This window comes from Seriola dumerili, unplaced genomic scaffold, assembly GCF_002260705.1.
Source record: "Seriola dumerili isolate Sdu_G_001 unplaced genomic scaffold, Sdu_1.0 BDQW01000149.1, whole genome shotgun sequence".
Lineage (NCBI taxonomy): Eukaryota > Metazoa > Chordata > Actinopteri > Carangiformes > Carangidae > Seriola > Seriola dumerili.
The window spans coordinates 1,759,574-1,776,679 of NW_019174404.1; the positions used below are offsets into that span (position 1 = coordinate 1,759,574).

A 17,106-nucleotide genomic window follows, 5' to 3' on the forward strand; every position below is an offset into this window, starting at 1 on the left:
AGTGATGGTGTTTGTGTTAAGCGACCCGTGATGTGTGGGGAGGGAAAACTTCCGGTGAGTTTATAACATAAAAGTCAATTACATTCTATTCAAAGGCTTTATTGTAATATGCAGTAAGCTATCAGTGTAACGAAATTCTGCTGCCTGTCTATCCTCTCTATCAGTTATTTCATGTTGTCTGTAAATAATCTGTATGTTGTATTTATTTTCTTTGTAACCCAACATTTTTACCCATAGCAATTTTGTGTCTACCCCAAGGAATGTTTTGATATATATCTTTGTTATCTTTTGGATGTGTAGCTACCCTTGGCAGTGTTTAAATTCATATACTGTACTTATATACAGATACATTAATACAATAGATTTGGGACTGATCAGACACTTCCCTGACTGTAAATAATCAGGTGCCTAAAACCTTTGCACAGTACTGTAAATAATATAAATAGAAAAGTAACTTATGCAGCTTTCACAATCAAATTTTCAAACCTCATTGTCTTTTATTTTGAAAGGCACACTTTTACCGGAAGCGGATTGTATTTTTCCAGTAAGTTTCACGCCCCTTAGCTTCCTTTGTTGGTACTGCAGGTTTATGCTTGAATTTGCACAGTATTCATGTAGAACGAGGCAACATGGGGCCTGTGCCTCAGCTGCCATTACCATGCTGCTGTTTCATCATCCAGCATTTGGTTTCAGTGTTTGCCCATCTCTACCTGTGTGCTATAGATTTAGAGCTATGGATATATACATTGGCTAACTGTGCATCAAGGCTGATACTGACATTAGCAAGGCTGGAATGTCAACCAGGCAAAGAGGGCAACTGCCCCAGGGCCCCAAACACTGAGAGGCCCCAAAAGCCCCATCTTTATCCACTCTATGGATTTTGTCAATTTGATTAGTTACAACTGTGTATTTGTACCATTAAAGTACAATATCAGGTAAGGTAAGTCCTGCATTATTAGCTAATTATCTGGCCCTTTTGATATGAAATCATGTTTCCCTGGACTTTGGTGAGAAATGTAGTGTAGTAATTCTAAACCTTAAGAAGAGTTAGAAATTCAAGAACAGCAATGTACAGATTTCTGCACAATAAATATATACACCAGTTGACAATTTATTAAACACACCTAGCTAAAACTAATGCAGCCTAATACAACAGTTCTGCAATAAATCCTTCCTTCATGACAGTTATAATGCTCAGTTTGTGTTGAAACAGTTTTAGAGAGGTTTTGTTTCAATATTATGGTAATTTTGGAGGGTATATACTGTATATTGAAGTGCTGTAATGCATTATACAAAGAGGGGTTTCTGTTATTTAACCTATCCTCAATGATAATAAACAGGGGGTGGACAAAATAATAGAAACACTTGTCAATATAATGCAATAAAGTTCAAAGGCACCACAAAGTACATATTTTTTTAGCTAGGTGTGCCTAATAAACTGCCTACTGAGTGTAAATATATAAAGCTAGAGGAGACAGCATAACCAGATGCTCCACAGAGGGGCTGATTATATTATGCACCACATTATACTGAGGCAGTGCAAATAATTAGGTTGTGTTTAATGAAATTACCACAAAATAAGACATGAAGGTATGTTTCAGCAATGGAGGCCTGGTTGCGTCTCTCTGGCACATACACAGAAAATCGTCTGGCTGTCAGACAACACCAGAGGATAACAGCTGGATTCGGCAGAGGACCCTGGCATATGTTGGACCAGAAGTTTCATTTGGCTATATGAATGTGGCAGGTTCCACTTTCAGAGGATGGCAGATGGGGGATCTGTGGGGCCCTACAACAAAATTTTGTTTTGTTTGAAATTTCAAATTTGACCATGGACATTAGACTAGATTATAGGCCTCAGCCTCTCTAAACGTTGGGCCCCTACTGATTTTGGGAGGTCTAGGGCGACCATATCCTTTAACAGAAAGCAGCCCCTGGTACAAACAGCACTATTATCTTATATTATATTATATTATAATGACTTTATGCACTGAATTGGTTGTGTCATCTTTCGTATCCCCCCTTTGTTTCAAAGATTAATTTAGTGGAGCTACTTTGATGTGGGTAAATACCATATTTTTATTTTTCACATTTCAACTGTAATAATGGTTTAGTATAGGAGAAACCATTATAACGGCTACACAAAACGTACATTTAAACGTTAGCAGACTTAGTAATTACAGCCCGTTTACATTACTGTTTGTAAGAAACAAATACACACGTACACATACCGTGGCTGTGGATAAAATTGTGATCTAGAAATGAGGTGAAACGGCATGAAAACAGACGGGAGACACCGGGTCAGCACTTCCTACGGTTGGTTTTTTGAAAGGACCGGTTGGATCCTCTCTCCGCTCCCGACCAATCGGAAGTGAGTATTTTTCGCGCTGGTTGGCCGGAGAGTTTGAGTTTCCCGCAAGCTTTTGATTCGACTTGAATGAAAGCCTTCGCTTTACAGGATGAGTACGGACATTTTCTCCCTTTAACCACCGACAGGAGATTCAACAGGTAACTACAAACAAACGGCCTTTCATGTTATTGTCAGCCCCGGGGGTATTTGCCGGTCTGAGTTTTTGCAAGTACACTTGTTCAGGCCGACCATCCATTTTAGCAAGAGAGGATCCGCTAGCTAGCAAGCTAGCTAGCAGTGCTAACGTTAAATGTGCAATTTGGCTTGGCTTCAATGGTACCCTAGTTAGCTTTGGCTAGCACCGTTAGCCTTTTTGAAACGAGCTGTCATGGCGCCTACAAATTGAGTATACAAGTGAAACAATGGAAAAACATTTAAAAGACGCTACTGCAATCGCCCAGTCATGCACTCGTTTATTTATTCACGTATTTGCTTTAATCGGGTACGATAGCTAGTTGGTAAGTTAATTGCATTCAGCTTTTGGGTGGCGGCTTTGTCTATTTGCTGGAATGTAATGGCTGACTGTAGCACTGACAGAGATGCAGTTGTACTCAATGGGAAAATGCTTGTCCATAGCTGGACTCCATGAGATTCCCACATCGTGGCTTCCACATCAGATTATAGTCGCAGCCCGTTTCGTGCATGACATTATAGGGCAACCGCTGGCGTAAGTGGGTATTTTAGGTTCTCCATCAGAACACTTTAAGGCTGAAGTTAACTTTAAAACGATTGACCGGGTTGTTACAACGTTTGCGTTAACAAAATATGTTCAGCCGGCATGTCGTTATGTTTCAACTAAGCCAACTAACCTAACACAACCCACAATGTAATATGTTAGCTTTTAACCAAAGCGGGATACATTCGATTCCAGCAATTATTCGCACTCCAGTAGCATTACACCGACTTGTCAGCTGCTTCCATTTCCGCGGCTTTTCTAGCCGGTGATGTGGTGGTTACGCGGCACGGTTAGCCACCCACTCATTGGGCATTCGCTGCATGCGGTAGAGCCTGGAGCCTGCAGCCAGCCTTCTCCTTACCGCTTTGCCACAGACTGCAGCTAGCAGCTAGCTAGTCCTTTTCCAGGAGAAAGCCAACTTGAAATTGTCGCGGTAAGAGGGTTTTCCACCCGCCCAGTGGTTTTTGTTCGCATGCATGGGAATAATCGGGAATAGGTTTGACTTGACCTCTTGCACATTAGTTGTGATTAACATTTAGATTTGGATTTCAGTGAGGCATAGGTATTCTTTTACTGTTCTAAGGTATTGTTGCTTCATACTTGTGGTCAAATGAGTCGCTCTCCTATCTTACAAGAACATCCAAAACTACGCGGCTAGAACATTATGTGACAGGTGCAGCTCTCTCTGCTTCCCAGTCTCTGTGTTCATGCTTCGCTGGAGCAAGTGAGTGCCATTTTGTAAAATGTGTAACGTTATGCTCATAGGATTCATATCCCAGAATGCCATTTTACAGATTGCCAGAAAGAACAGCATCAAAAATGGACTGCATGATATTGTTAATGATTTCTGACTGAACCTGTGGAATGAGAAGTTTCTGTATGTTCCCTCTCCCTGTAGCTCAGTGAGCCTGGAGGGGGTTAGATGGGATGGACACTAAAGGTAGCTCTCTGCCTTCGATGCCCGAACCAGCCAACCCGATCAGCATGAAGCAGCCGCCAGAGTCCCTCAGTGTACGGAAAGGTCGGGGGGACATGAGCAGTGACCCTGCTCTGCTAATGGACAAAGCTGCTGCCCAGCTGGCCGCCACACTACAAGACGGCGTCCTTCAGAAGATGGCTGGCCACAGTCATAACAACCACAGCCACGAGAGGCTCAAAGACCTCACCTCCCGTGTGCTGAATGGGGACCAAGACACACTGCCCAAGCTTTGTGCTCCAGAGCCACCTATGCTTAAGGGTGCTGAAGCCCCTACTACGACTGGCACCCATCAGCACAATTGCACTCCCCATACAGAACCTGAACTGAAGGTGACAATACCCCAGGTGGTCAAGCAGCCGCTGTTTGAACCATGCTGTGCCAATGGGACCAGTTTGGCTACGGCGGCTGAAGGTACTATATCTGGACCTGACAAGAGAGAAGACGCAAAGAAAAGGAGGGGGAGACCTCACAAACCAAAACCTCAACCAAACCTCAGTTCTTCTGTCATCCCTGTGGAGGAACTTGACCACACAAATGCTGTAGATGGAACTGGAGCAGCTGAAGAGGTTTTGCATTTATTCCAACTTTTAAGTACCAAAGCATGAATATTTTTTAAGCTAGATCTTCTGCTTGGCTGTAGCAATATAGTACATAACAATACACTGCAATATGGCCAGCTAGTACTGGTTTTAAACATTAGTGCAATAATTTACTACAATTATGCTGAGAGGTGGCATTAAGGACCACACATACAAATGTGACCAATATATAAATACTGGCAGTGATGTGTATGTGTCTGAAATAGATTGTGTGTGTGTGTGTGTGTGTGTGTGTGTGTGTGTGTGTGTGTGTGTGTGTGTGTGTGTGTGTGTGTGTGAAGTAATTGATTTTAGGGAGGGAAAGTGTTTGGAACCTTGATTCGTTTCTATTTTTGTCTATTGATTAACTGATTCTTTTGTCTCTTCTCCAGCCTGATCTCATCCCAGAGTTGACAGAGGAGGCTGCAGAAGAGTCTCCTTTGCTGATCCGTTTCTCTGTTGGTGATTTGGTTTGGACAAAGGTGTCAGGATACCCCTGGTGGCCTTGCATGGTGACCACAGACCCAGAAATCAGTAGTCACTTCAAACAGAAACAGAAGGGTGAGAAACTAGCACAACTACCTGCTTCATTCTAACTTGGCTTTTTATATAGTGCAGTTCAATGTTGAAGAATCACCATTTATTAAGTAGGAATGACTATTGTTATATCTGTGCTAGTGTATACAACATATATCCATCATTTCTTATACCACCTTTGATTTTAAAAACTGTTTTTTTGTTGGTTTATTGTGTTATTTTTAGCAGCCAATAGCAGGTCAGGCCTCCTTTACCATGTACAGTATTTTGGAGATGCCCCAGAGAGAGGCTACATATTTGAGAAGAACATGGTGTCCTTCTCTGGGGAGGATCAATACCAGGAGCTTAGCCAGGGCAACAAACAGGCAGCCTCCCGCATCATCCACAAAAAGGTAAATCACTTTCATTTCTTTTGTGAGGCCCTTGTATATTGGCTCTATAGGCTGCTAAGGCCCATATAGAAAGACTCCACTTGGAAACCTTGCAACATTAGAATATTGCACTTCCTTAAAATGTTTTGCACAAGAAAGAAAAGCCAAATGGTTGATTTTAGGTAAACAACAGAATATATTTTGCAGCTTGGCTCACAAGTTGTTAAGCAACTGCCACTTGCTGCTAATCAATGATGTAATCTTGTTTTAAAATGATGCCCATAGTAAAAACAATGATTTCTTTGTTGCGTCTTCTTGATGGCAACATGCAGCACAATGATTAAACATTACTTCTGCATTCGTGCATTCATGCGTTTTTGTAACTTGTTGTATAAACTTGTCATTTTCTCCATCATGCAGACGGGTCCCTCTGTGCCCCGTAAACTCCAGGCACAGTGGAACATGGGCATCATTCAGGCCAAGGAGGCCCTCGACATGTCACTGGATGAGCGCATGGCAAACTTTGTGTTTCAGTATGATGATGAGGGGCCTCATCTAAACCCCCACATCCTGGAGAAGTTGAAGCCAAAACAGAGTGTCGAGATGAACCAGGAAACAGAGTCACGGCTCAGCCCAGATCTTTCCTCCATGCTGGTAGGCCTTCCCAACGACCCCACAGCCACCCCCCAGTCCCAAGACAGCACTTGGGAGTTTATCTGATGATTACATTCTTGATTATTATTTGACCTGTTAAATTTCAGGAAAAATAGTAAATCTCAGTCTTGAGTTTCCCAGAGGTCAGGGTGATGTCTTCAGAAGTCCTGTTTTGTTCAACCAGCAGATCAAACCGCAAAGATCTGAATGATGTGGACCCGCAACTAAGTCTATATTTTAACTTTAAATATAATCTAATATTTGTAAGTTCTGCAAGAAAATCAAGGTTTGAAAATACAGAGAATGTTTTGGAGTGGAAATATTTTTAAAACCTTAATAAGATAATACAATGATCGTACTTAATTACCTGGGAAAAACCTTTAACTATGGTCAGCATCATTAAAGGGGATGTATAATGCTCATTTCCAGCTCTGTATTTTTATTCTGGGACTCCACTAGAATAGATTTGCATTCACAGTTCAATAAAAGTGCCTGCTATTCAGCCCCTCAGTTGAGCCTCTGACTGAAACAGACAATATTAGCTTGGGCCTCCTTAAGAGGCCTCCTTAAAAGCTCACTTTCTCCTGATTGGCTGAACATCCAGAAGCCTGTTGAGGGGCAGCACCCAGCGCTTGTGAGCACCGCCTCATCTTCTAATCAGTGTGGATGTCCTGAAAGCAAACTGTAAAACTCTGTGACAGAACATAACTGATTGGAAGTGGAAACTTCTCACATCCAACTTTTCTTGTTTGATCCACAATCTGATCCTGAATATAAGAGTGAAGCATGAACAACAAACATTACAGCAAGAAATCTGTTTTTTTAAATGTTACACCCATCAACTGATTATTGTGTGGATTTAGTCTTTTGATCACAATCTGTACATACATTTTTTTTTTTATACATGCCCCTGTGAATAGTTGTACATGTGGGAAATGGAAGACATCTGCTGTCAGGAAATACCATAGCTAACGATGCTTGTAAAATGTTATTCTACCGTTCTCAAACAACTGTGTGCTGTCAAGGATCAGCTATTTGTACACTGGAGTACTGAGTACATTAAATGCCTGTAATACTACTCAAGTTTTGGGAGAACGAGCCGTGTTTGGAGTCGACCACCGTAGAAAGAAGTAGAAAAGACCATTGTAAACCTCTCGTTCAGAGCCGACTGATGCCTAAGCTTTTGTGTCAGGGATTAATTTTACATACGTTTACCTTATTTGAAACGTTGACCACGTTAAATATCTGACCTTGTAACATTATTCATATGCCAGAAAATAAAGAAACGCATAATAGGTCCTCTTTAAACACATTCGGTTGTTTTCTCTGCAGGATCCCACCACTTCAGAAGCAGATATACAAGCTGAATCAGCTGCACCTCAGAAGAAAAAGAGGAGACCCAAACAGGCTCAGTCTCCCGCCAAGACACAGAGGAGAAGGAAAAAATCAGCAACGGACAACTCCTCTGACCCTGTGAAGAAAAGGAAATCAAAGCTGGTTTCTTCGACAGACGATGTTTACGATCCAGACTCTCTCCCAGTTTCTGTTCCAGGTCGGTTGAAAGTTGAAACCTGTGCACCAGATCACCGCTAGCCATCAGTAAAGTGTTGGGTTAATCTGGTTGCAGCAGCTCTGGTAAACATACCAAAGCAGAGCTGTGGAATCTCCTGCTTTAAATTGCCATATGTGGCTAGTAAAATAGTGCAGTGGGTGGATTATTGTGGTATTTATCACTTAATGTGGCATTTGTATTTAAGAATTTCCATTCCTGATTGTCGAGAGGGTAAATTTCTGTTGAGACTGCTTATTCTCAATAGCACCGAAGCTTAGAAATGCACGGAATTTATCCAAAATGCTATTTGATGGTTGTGTATAGTTTTTGCTTTGTTGTCGCACCAGCATCCCTTTTCCACAGTTAAACATGTAGAACTAAATTTTAATGGTGATTTGGTCTCTATTTATAAAGCACAGTGAACATTTAAAATAAGAGATGATAAAAGTACTTGAATCATTACTTTTCCACAAGTGAGACTCATAATTTGATCCTCATCTGTACTTAATTTGGAGAAAATGGTGTTAATGCATCCATGTAGATTTGTTAAATGAATTTAATTAAAAGAAAAACCCTTTGTTGTCGTAGTTGACAAAGTGAAGAAAAGGCAAAAGAAAGGGACTCCTGAAGATATGACTGATTCCTCAGGTGAGTCAGTTGTCAGTTAACTTTCACGTAGTGTTGCCTAAACACAGAAAGGTAGAGATTGTCCCTTGTAATTGAACAAAATCTCAGGAGAATGAGATTTTTCTTCCTCATTGTGAGTCTGACGTTTATTTTTGGCCCTTTTTGTATTTTCTTTAGCTGATTTATGGTCTTGGCACAAGGTGGGACTGAGCTTTTAAATCAATCCTCGAGCCGCTCTAAAAGCTGCCTGGAAATGTCAGAATTTCTTGTTGTAACTAATTACTAACGTCAGATAAAAATGTCTAATTCTAAACCACATTTTAACATTTCAGTCAAGAGGGAGCGGAAGAAAACCTCTAAAAGGCCAGTGACGGACGCTGCAGAAGAAAAGGACCAGCAGCCTAAAAAGAGACGCAAAATGAGCAAAGATGTTGAAAAACAGGTGAGTTTCCATCTGGTGTGAGACACATAACTGCATGTTCTTGAATAGTAATAGAAGAAGAACTGACTGTGGAGACTTTAAATCATTCACTTTTACAGTAAATGCCAGACAAAATAGATGTTTGAATCAATAAGAATGATTTTGAATATGGAACGTCAAACACTAACCCAAAATGAGCATGAAGCCCCTTTTTGGAGAAAGATCTTGATTTACTTGTTTATTACATCCACTGAAAGAGATTTTACCTCCCCAGGCCTCAGCTTCAGAAGGAACGGAGAAAAAATGGAAGAGGAGGAAGAAAACTGATGACGTGAAAGAAACCAAGAGACGACAGAAAAAGTCAAAAGATCCTCTTACTGGTAAACAACCGCACTGTTCTGTGTTGACGAGCTCCACTGCTGGGCTTCTCTTCTGAACTCACACCTCTGTGTTTTGTTCTGTGGCCTCACTGTCATATCAGCTGCTTTTATTGTAGCCCTGCCGCACTTGGTAACTATAGTTCAAACATTTTAACTATGCATAGATGACCAAGATGCAGAGAAACCAAAGTATAGGAGGAAAAGGAAACAGGATGGAGAGAACCAGGCCACGCCTGCTAAAGCAAAGAAGAGGAGGTCCTCCCCTTGTCCTGACCCTGAGGTGAGACGGTGTAACCTCAGTATGGTATTAACTTAATTTACACGCACTTGTTATAAATGTTACAAAACCTAAAGCATAATGTTGCATAACTGTTTAGCTTTAAAAAAATATTTGATAGCAGAGCTCTTCAAGCAAACTAAGCCGCACTGGCTCAAGTGTGAAGGGAATACATGGGCTTCAGTTGATTGTACATCATTTCGTACAAATCTGACTGTAGACGTGTTATTTGATGGATTGCCATTGTCTTCACTTTGTTTGCTGCAGGGTTCTGGGAGTGAAGGACGTCCTGATTCTCCGAGTGACAGCTTAGACGGGACGAAGAAGGGCGAACGGAAGAAAGAGTTTGTCTGTCAGGTAGGTCTGCCTTTATTTTTGACTTAACTTGAGTTGAGACAACAAACTTTCGGTTCATTTGTTTCAAAATACAAAAATGTCAGGGTCAAGTGTTTTATATAAACAAACACAGTGGGTTTAAACAAGTCTCCATCCTTTTATAATCGTGTGCGGAATAGAGACATCGATTTTTATCAAAAATTACATTTTTACATCCAGTGAAATGTCTGAATCTCTGCGTATGTTTTTGATCCGTATGTATTCGTTCCTGCAGAGGTGTGAACAGGCTGGTGAGGACCTGGTGCCCTGTGAGGGCCAATGTTGTGGGATGTTTCACCTCCACTGTCTGGGTCCGTCTTTCAAACCTGAAGACAAGCTGCTGTGTCAAGAGTGCAGCACAGGTGAGACGTTCATTTTGTTCAAGAAGCAGCCATTGAGCAGTTATTTTATGTTGCAACCTCTCGCTGCACTGCATTCAGTTCTTGACCGACATTTTGCCGTTTCTCTTCCCAGGAATTCACTCGTGTTTCACCTGTAAGCAGTCGGAGGGCGAGGTGCGTCGCTGCCACGTCCTACACTGCGGCAAGTTTTACCACGAGGCGTGTGTCCGCCTCAACCCTCTCACCTCGTTCGACAACAAGGGCTTCCGCTGCCCGCTCCACACCTGCCTGAGCTGCCACTACGGCTGCCGCACCAAGCAAAAGTCCACCAAGGGTGAGGAGCATATGACTTTATACTGTTTGGATTCCTTGACTTTTGATTCTGAGACATGTTCGGTCCTTTGAGACATTCTTATCGGTTTGTTTTTTATCAGTTATATCAGGGTGTTGCACATACAGTTTTCTTCATTTCCTTCTCTTGCTGAATGTCAGATCAGAGGATGGAACTTTTATTGAGGCTTCTTTAAAGCTGTGTGGGCAGGAATAATTTGAGTCAGCTGTCCATTGTGATAACTGTAAAGGAAACATCATTATCATCATCGCCCATATCTGTTTGAAACCTATTAACATTTTCACAGTTTCATAACAGATGTGTTTACATAAAGAAAGACACTATTAACTGTTCAATGGCCAGAAAATTCAAACATTAAGTTTGTATAATATTACTTAAAAACCCCTTTGAACGTAACAGTTAGAGTAGATGCAGAATAGAGATTTTTGGCAAAGTTTCACCTTCTTCCAAGGTGCATGGAGAAGGAAAAAAGTGTAAAGAGGCCAAAACTCCAGCAACGCTTGTGGTATAATGATGAACCCATTGCGGCCCAGGTTCTGGGCGTTGGTCTGACGGTAAAATTGTTCTTCATGTTACAAGTGCAGCTGGAGTTACACTCATGAAATGTAAAAGAGAGGCGAGCTAGAATAATATAATTTGTTTTGTAGGAAGTGCTGTTTTGTTCCTTTCAGGCTGCTGCTGCTCCTCTTCTTCTTGAACTCAGTGAATACAGTTTCTCCTCTTTTATCTGCTTAGCTTGTGGCAGGATCAGATTACAACACTGGATCTAATGACAATGAAAACACGGCACTAATGAAACATAATGCAGTCATTCTTCATTGCCAGTTTGTGACTCATCTGTAATAATCCCCAACAGGAATAAACCAAGTTCCAGACTAATGACGCAAGTTCATGTCGGTAATAGTGAAAAAACATTCAAAGGCTGCAGTTAGAATTTCAAATGAACCGATCAATGCCAAAAAATTTGCTCACCACTAATGTTGGAGAGGCACCAGTTTACCATCTTTACAAAAGATCCACTCAGAGTTTGTATATCTTTGTAATCCTGTGTTTGTCTCGCTCTCCTCGTTGCAGGTAGGTTAATGCGTTGCCTACGCTGCCCGGTAGCGTACCACATCGGTGACCAGTGCGTGGCCGCCGGCAGCGAGATGATCACCAACACCGCCATCATCTGCACCAACCACTTCAACGCCAAGAAGGGCTACAGCCACCACAGTCACGTCAACGTCAGCTGGTGTTTCGTCTGCTCCAAAGGTTCGTCTCCTCCCCTTTGTCACCAACACAGAGCGCGGTCACCAGAAGCCATATAATAATAATAATAGATTGTTTTCTACTTAATGAATGAGCAGTGTAACCACCGCACAGTCGTTTTAAAGCTCTATTGTGCTGCTGAACCAGATTTCATTCATAAAACAGGAAGTTTTAATAACATTGATAAACATGAGTAGTTTTCATGTTTGCCTGTGGTTGGAAATGAAACTGTTCCTCATTTTGCATAAACATATTCTGCACTTGTTTAATTCTTTTTATACAGTTGTTTTCGGCCAACACGAATCTCAGCTCGGAGCAGCAAAGTGTCATCTAAAAATTATTATTTCCTTATTCTCCTTAAAGTGTAATAGTGAAATTATTTTGGCACAGCCACCTGCTCTCGAGTGGGTGTGGAGCCATTAATCACACATGCGGCTGCTGCTGCTGAAAATCACTGAGGAAACGCTGAACTGCAGCATTTCCTGAGAATCAATTTTCAGTTGAAATCACAGTCAGCTCCTACATCCAGGAGACAGTGGTACTTTCATGTGGGTGTTAATTTTTTTTTTTTTAGAGTGTGAGAAGTGATACTGAAACGCAGAGAGAGCGGTTTGCTTGGTTTAATCTTTACCTGCTAATAATTTTGCCTTCAGTGTAAAATCTTGTGTAAATGCATCTGAGCCACTGCTTCAGTTGCTTCCAACCAAAACACACAGAACAACAACGTGTGGATTAACGAGTGGGTACGTGGCAGACTAAACATTTGCACGTATTGCACTTGTTTTTTATCACTCTTCTACAGATGACTCAACTTCAGCTTCACTGCTGCTGACTCATAGCTAAATGTCTGAATTATTCCCCACCCATCTATAATGTCAGGTTTAATTGGGTTTGTCTTTGTGTTGCAGGAGGGCAGCTGCTGTGCTGCGAGTCCTGTCCAGCAGCGTTTCACCCCGACTGCCTCAACATCGCTATGCCTGATGGGAGCTGGTTCTGCAACGACTGCAGAGCCGGAAAGAAACCCAAATACAGAGACATCATCTGGGTCAAACTAGGAACATACAGGTGAGAGACACTGAAGTTGTCATTTGTTAGTGAACGTTCTTGTTATTCACACTGTAACTCATGCCGCTGCCGCTTCTCCTCAGATGGTGGCCTGCTGAGATCCACCACCCGCGAAACATACCCACCAACATCCAGCACCTTCGCCACGAGATCGGAGAGTTTCCCGTCTTCTTCTTCGGCTCCAAGGATTACTTCTGGACTCACCAGGGCCGAGTGTTTCCCTACATGGAGGGAGACAGGGGCAGCAAGCACCAGAGGACTGGCATCGGCAAAGTTTTTAAAAATGGTAACGCTCTAGGCTGAATTGCACATCAATCTGCCCTTAATCACTTGTTTTTTTCATTAAAACTCATGAAAGAAATGAAGGATAGAAGCGTAACCAAAGTTGCATCAAAGCACAGCTGCCACATTAATGCAGAAAATGTTTCTCTTCAAGTTTTTTAACCTAAATGTTCAGATTAATGTCTACACAGATTAAATGAAATGAGCTTTACATTGTTTTGTTTCCGCAGCTCTGTTGGAGGCTGAAGCTCGATTCAAGGTGATCAAAATGAAACGAGAGGCCAAAGAAGCACAAGAGAACAGCCGAAAACCACCCCCATACAAATTCATCAAGGTGTGAAATCTCATCCTGTGAATCTTTGCTTTTATCTCTATGTTTTAGAATATTGTTTTTTATCTTTAAGCTCGGATGATGTTTCATTACGTTGATGTTTCCTCCTCTTCAGGTCAACAAACCCTTCGGCAAGGTTCAGGTCTACACCGCAGACATTTCTGAGATCCCCAAGTGTAACTGCAAGCCGACGGACGAGAGGCCGTGTGGGTTTGAGTCCGAGTGTCTGAACCGTATGCTGCAGTACGAGTGCCACCCTCAGGTGTGTCCCAGCGGGGAGCGCTGCTGCAACCAGGACTTCACCAAACGTCTTTACCCAGAGACCAAGATCATCAAGACGCCCGGCAAAGGCTGGGGCCTGATCTCCTTGCGGGACATCAAGAAGGTGAGAAGGGAGAGGCTGTCCGAACATAACACAGTCTTTTAGTGGAACCATATAATATCATAATAATACGTGTCCTCGTGTCAAGAGTCCAGAAAACTAAAAGCAAGATTCATCTTTATTAAAGGTCAATATGTCTGTTATGTTCTTGGAACTGAATACTAGACATATGAAGACTGTGCTGCTTATGTTTTTGTCTGAAGGACACAAAGATGGACAGCTCAGTCATCATGATGACCACAAGCAGAGTTTACAATATTAGTAATAATTTCAGGCTTGGAATTTCTGCGCCAGAGAACAGTGACAGGTTTATTTTTTCAATTGTAAAATAACAAATTAGCTTCATGTTACAGGCTGTGTAAAAGAAACTAATATCAGCCAGTATATCAGTATTGTGTTTAGGAAACATTTCCGGTGTTTAACAAGTTTAAAACGGCCTCTTTGGCAGCTCATCTCCCTGGAGCACGATGTGTTACAACAAAGTGCCTATAAAAATATAAGCACTGTTTTCATTTTCATATAAAGGTTTTTTTTCTCTTCATTTAAAAAGCCTCTACATCACCTTTTTATTTAAAAACTTCCAAGGGGTGTGAATACGTCTTTACGAATGTTGTAGCCAGTATCTTGCGTTCTTGCATCGTTGTCAATCCTGTGGCTCGTCTCCGTCTCGGGACACTCCGTAGTGTCAACACGCCGCTGGTCTCTGGTCTGATGGTAGCGTTTCTCAAACAGGGTGAGTTTGTGAACGAATATATCGGAGAGCTGATCGATGAGGAGGAGTGCAGGGCGAGGATCAAGTACGCCCAAGAAAACAACATCACAGACTTCTACATGCTCACCATTGACAAGGTCAGTAAAAGCCACATCTATATTGTGTGTCTCTTGTATGTATGTGTGTGTGTGTTTGTGTGTGTGTGTGTGTGTGTGTGTGTGTGTCGGCAGTAGTACCCAGTCCACTAGGGGACTAGTTGTCGTTGCTCCTCAGTGTGTCAGGGTGCTGCTTTCTCAGCAGCAGTGCCACTTCTACTGGGAGCCAGAGCAACAAAATGGTATTGCATTGGGAATGTTGCATGACAGATAACTGTGACATTACAGTAGTCAATACTACAAATACCAGTGGAATCCAACAAATGGATCTTAATGCTAATGATATAAATACAGACGTTGATATCACTATAAAAGTAGTTTAAGTAAAACAGGAGTTTAACAGGAGTAATTCATTCATATTTCCACAGTCTCCTGCTTCTAATATCACAAGTTTATTATAAAGTAAACTGCAACAAGTGACTGATTCAGAACGCCTCCATCTTTTTGTTTTTCCAAGGACCGGATCATCGACGCTGGTCCAAAGGGAAACTACTCTCGCTTCATGAACCACAGCTGTCAGCCCAACTGTGAGACGCAGAAGTGGACGGTGAACGGCGACACACGGGTCGGCCTGTTCGCCGTCTGCGACATCCCCGCAGGTGAGACGAGTTTCAAACGAGGTTGCAGATTCTTTTTTTTTTTTTTTACGACAGAATCACAGAGATAAGATGGACACTTATTCCAGAGCAGTTTATTTTTATTTATTATTTTTGTGTTTGGATCGCAGGGACTGAGTTGACTTTCAACTACAACCTGGACTGCCTCGGCAATGAGAAGACAGTCTGCCGCTGCGGCGCCCCAAACTGCAGCGGTTTCCTTGGTGATCGCCCGAAGGTGAGTTTTTAGTCTCATCACAGAATAATTACACTCTTAATTACAGAATAACTTGGTATGTGTTTCATACAGTGTAAGTGGATTCAGCAGTGTTTTTCCTTTTTTTTCCCTTTGTCTTTCTTTCATAAGAAAATGGAACTTTACTTTAAATTTCAAGATTTTATACATGTCAAAATACCAGTTCAGTTGTATATCGTATGAGAAATGCTCCCCATGTTGCTCAGATTGATTCCAACGTGTCGTCTCATCCGCAGAACTCAAACGGCCAAACAGCTGAGCCAAAAGGGAAGAGGTTGAAGAGAAAGTATAAAAGGAGGAAAAGTGAGGGAAAGAAGAAGTCAGAGGACGAGTGTTTCCGCTGTGGAGATGGAGGGCAGCTGGTGCTCTGTGACAAGAAGACCTGCACCAAAGCTTATCACCTGTCCTGCCTGAACCTCACCAAGAGACCCTTTGGTAAGAAACGCAGCAAACGCAGCTGCCGGCGGGCATTTTTCCACTATTTTCTGACATTTATCATTGACCAATGATTAGCAGATTAATCAATAATGAAAATCGTTGCCTTGTATTCTAACTTATTGTCTAAATCATTCATCCGCACCCCCTGCAGGCCGCTGGGACTGCCCCTGGCACCACTGTGACGTCTGTGGGAAGAACTCTGAGGCTTTCTGCCAGCTCTGCCCAAACTCCTTCTGCAAGGCTCACCAGGAGGGGGCGCTACGCCCCTGGCCTCCCACAGGACAGCTGTGCTGTCTGGAGCACGACGAGCTGGACGGAACAGACAACCAGGATCAGAACGTCAACTTGGATACGACTGCATCAACCGCCACTACTGCCGCCATCGTCAGTCGTCCTAAAGGCTCCAGGAAGGCGGAAGGAGCCGAAGCAAAAACAAAGGGCTCTAAGAGGAAAGCAGCAGAGGCCTGAAGTGACCTTTGACCCCTCAGAGAGCCAATAGACCAAACTAGACTCTGACACCTCCTTCCCCGTTCATGAACAAATATGAACCCCACGTTATATTGTCTTCAAGATCACAAAAACCAAGGCACTGTACATCTTCGTCATCAGGGAATGCCGCTGATCTCTCACATGCTCGGCAACGACCTCTAGCTCGCCGCTCAAACTCTTCTGTTTTTATGTTTTTTTTAAAAAAAAAACGTTTTCAGGTTTATTTCTACTTGTCTGCACTGAGGCGAACCATCTGTGGTAAAGCACAAAGCAGCAGAGCGAGCGCAGGTCAGGAAACTTCAGCTAGTGGATTCTAACTCACTCTTCCACCAACCAGACTGCCTTTTTTATTTTTTGTTTTGTCTTTGTTTTGATCATTTGACTTTTTTTTTTTTTTTTTTTTTTTTTTTTTTTTTTTAAATAACAAAAGAAACCAGTTGGTTTCTGCAGAAAAGAAACTGAAGCAGTCAGCCGTGATGCCTAGCATCCAGCGTCACCGTCTACTCACTTGAATCTCCCCCCTCACTCAACACGGATCATTTTGAACAGCAGAGTTTTATAGCTATATCTATATATGTGTATATCAAAGACCAAAATTATGATTACTGGAATAGTGTAA

General features: G+C 42.2%; 1 protein-coding gene across 1 annotated transcript; it reads left to right on the plus strand.

The window, feature by feature from the left end:
* Nucleotides 1-4,013: 4,013 nt before the first annotated feature.
* On the plus strand, nucleotides 4,014-16,466 carry nsd2 (nuclear receptor binding SET domain protein 2). Its single transcript, XM_022750660.1, has 21 exons — nucleotides 4,014-4,394; nucleotides 5,036-5,204; nucleotides 5,409-5,572; nucleotides 5,972-6,205; nucleotides 7,538-7,757; nucleotides 8,717-8,826; nucleotides 9,080-9,185; nucleotides 9,350-9,465; nucleotides 9,730-9,819; nucleotides 10,073-10,199; nucleotides 10,312-10,512; nucleotides 11,605-11,784; nucleotides 12,690-12,846; nucleotides 12,930-13,132; nucleotides 13,359-13,462; nucleotides 13,575-13,844; nucleotides 14,574-14,690; nucleotides 15,166-15,307; nucleotides 15,436-15,542; nucleotides 15,797-15,995; nucleotides 16,150-16,466. Exons 1-21 carry the CDS (start codon nucleotides 4,014-4,016, stop codon nucleotides 16,464-16,466), a joined length of 3,714 nt encoding a protein of 1,237 aa, XP_022606381.1.
* Nucleotides 16,467-17,106: the final 640 nt, after the last annotated feature.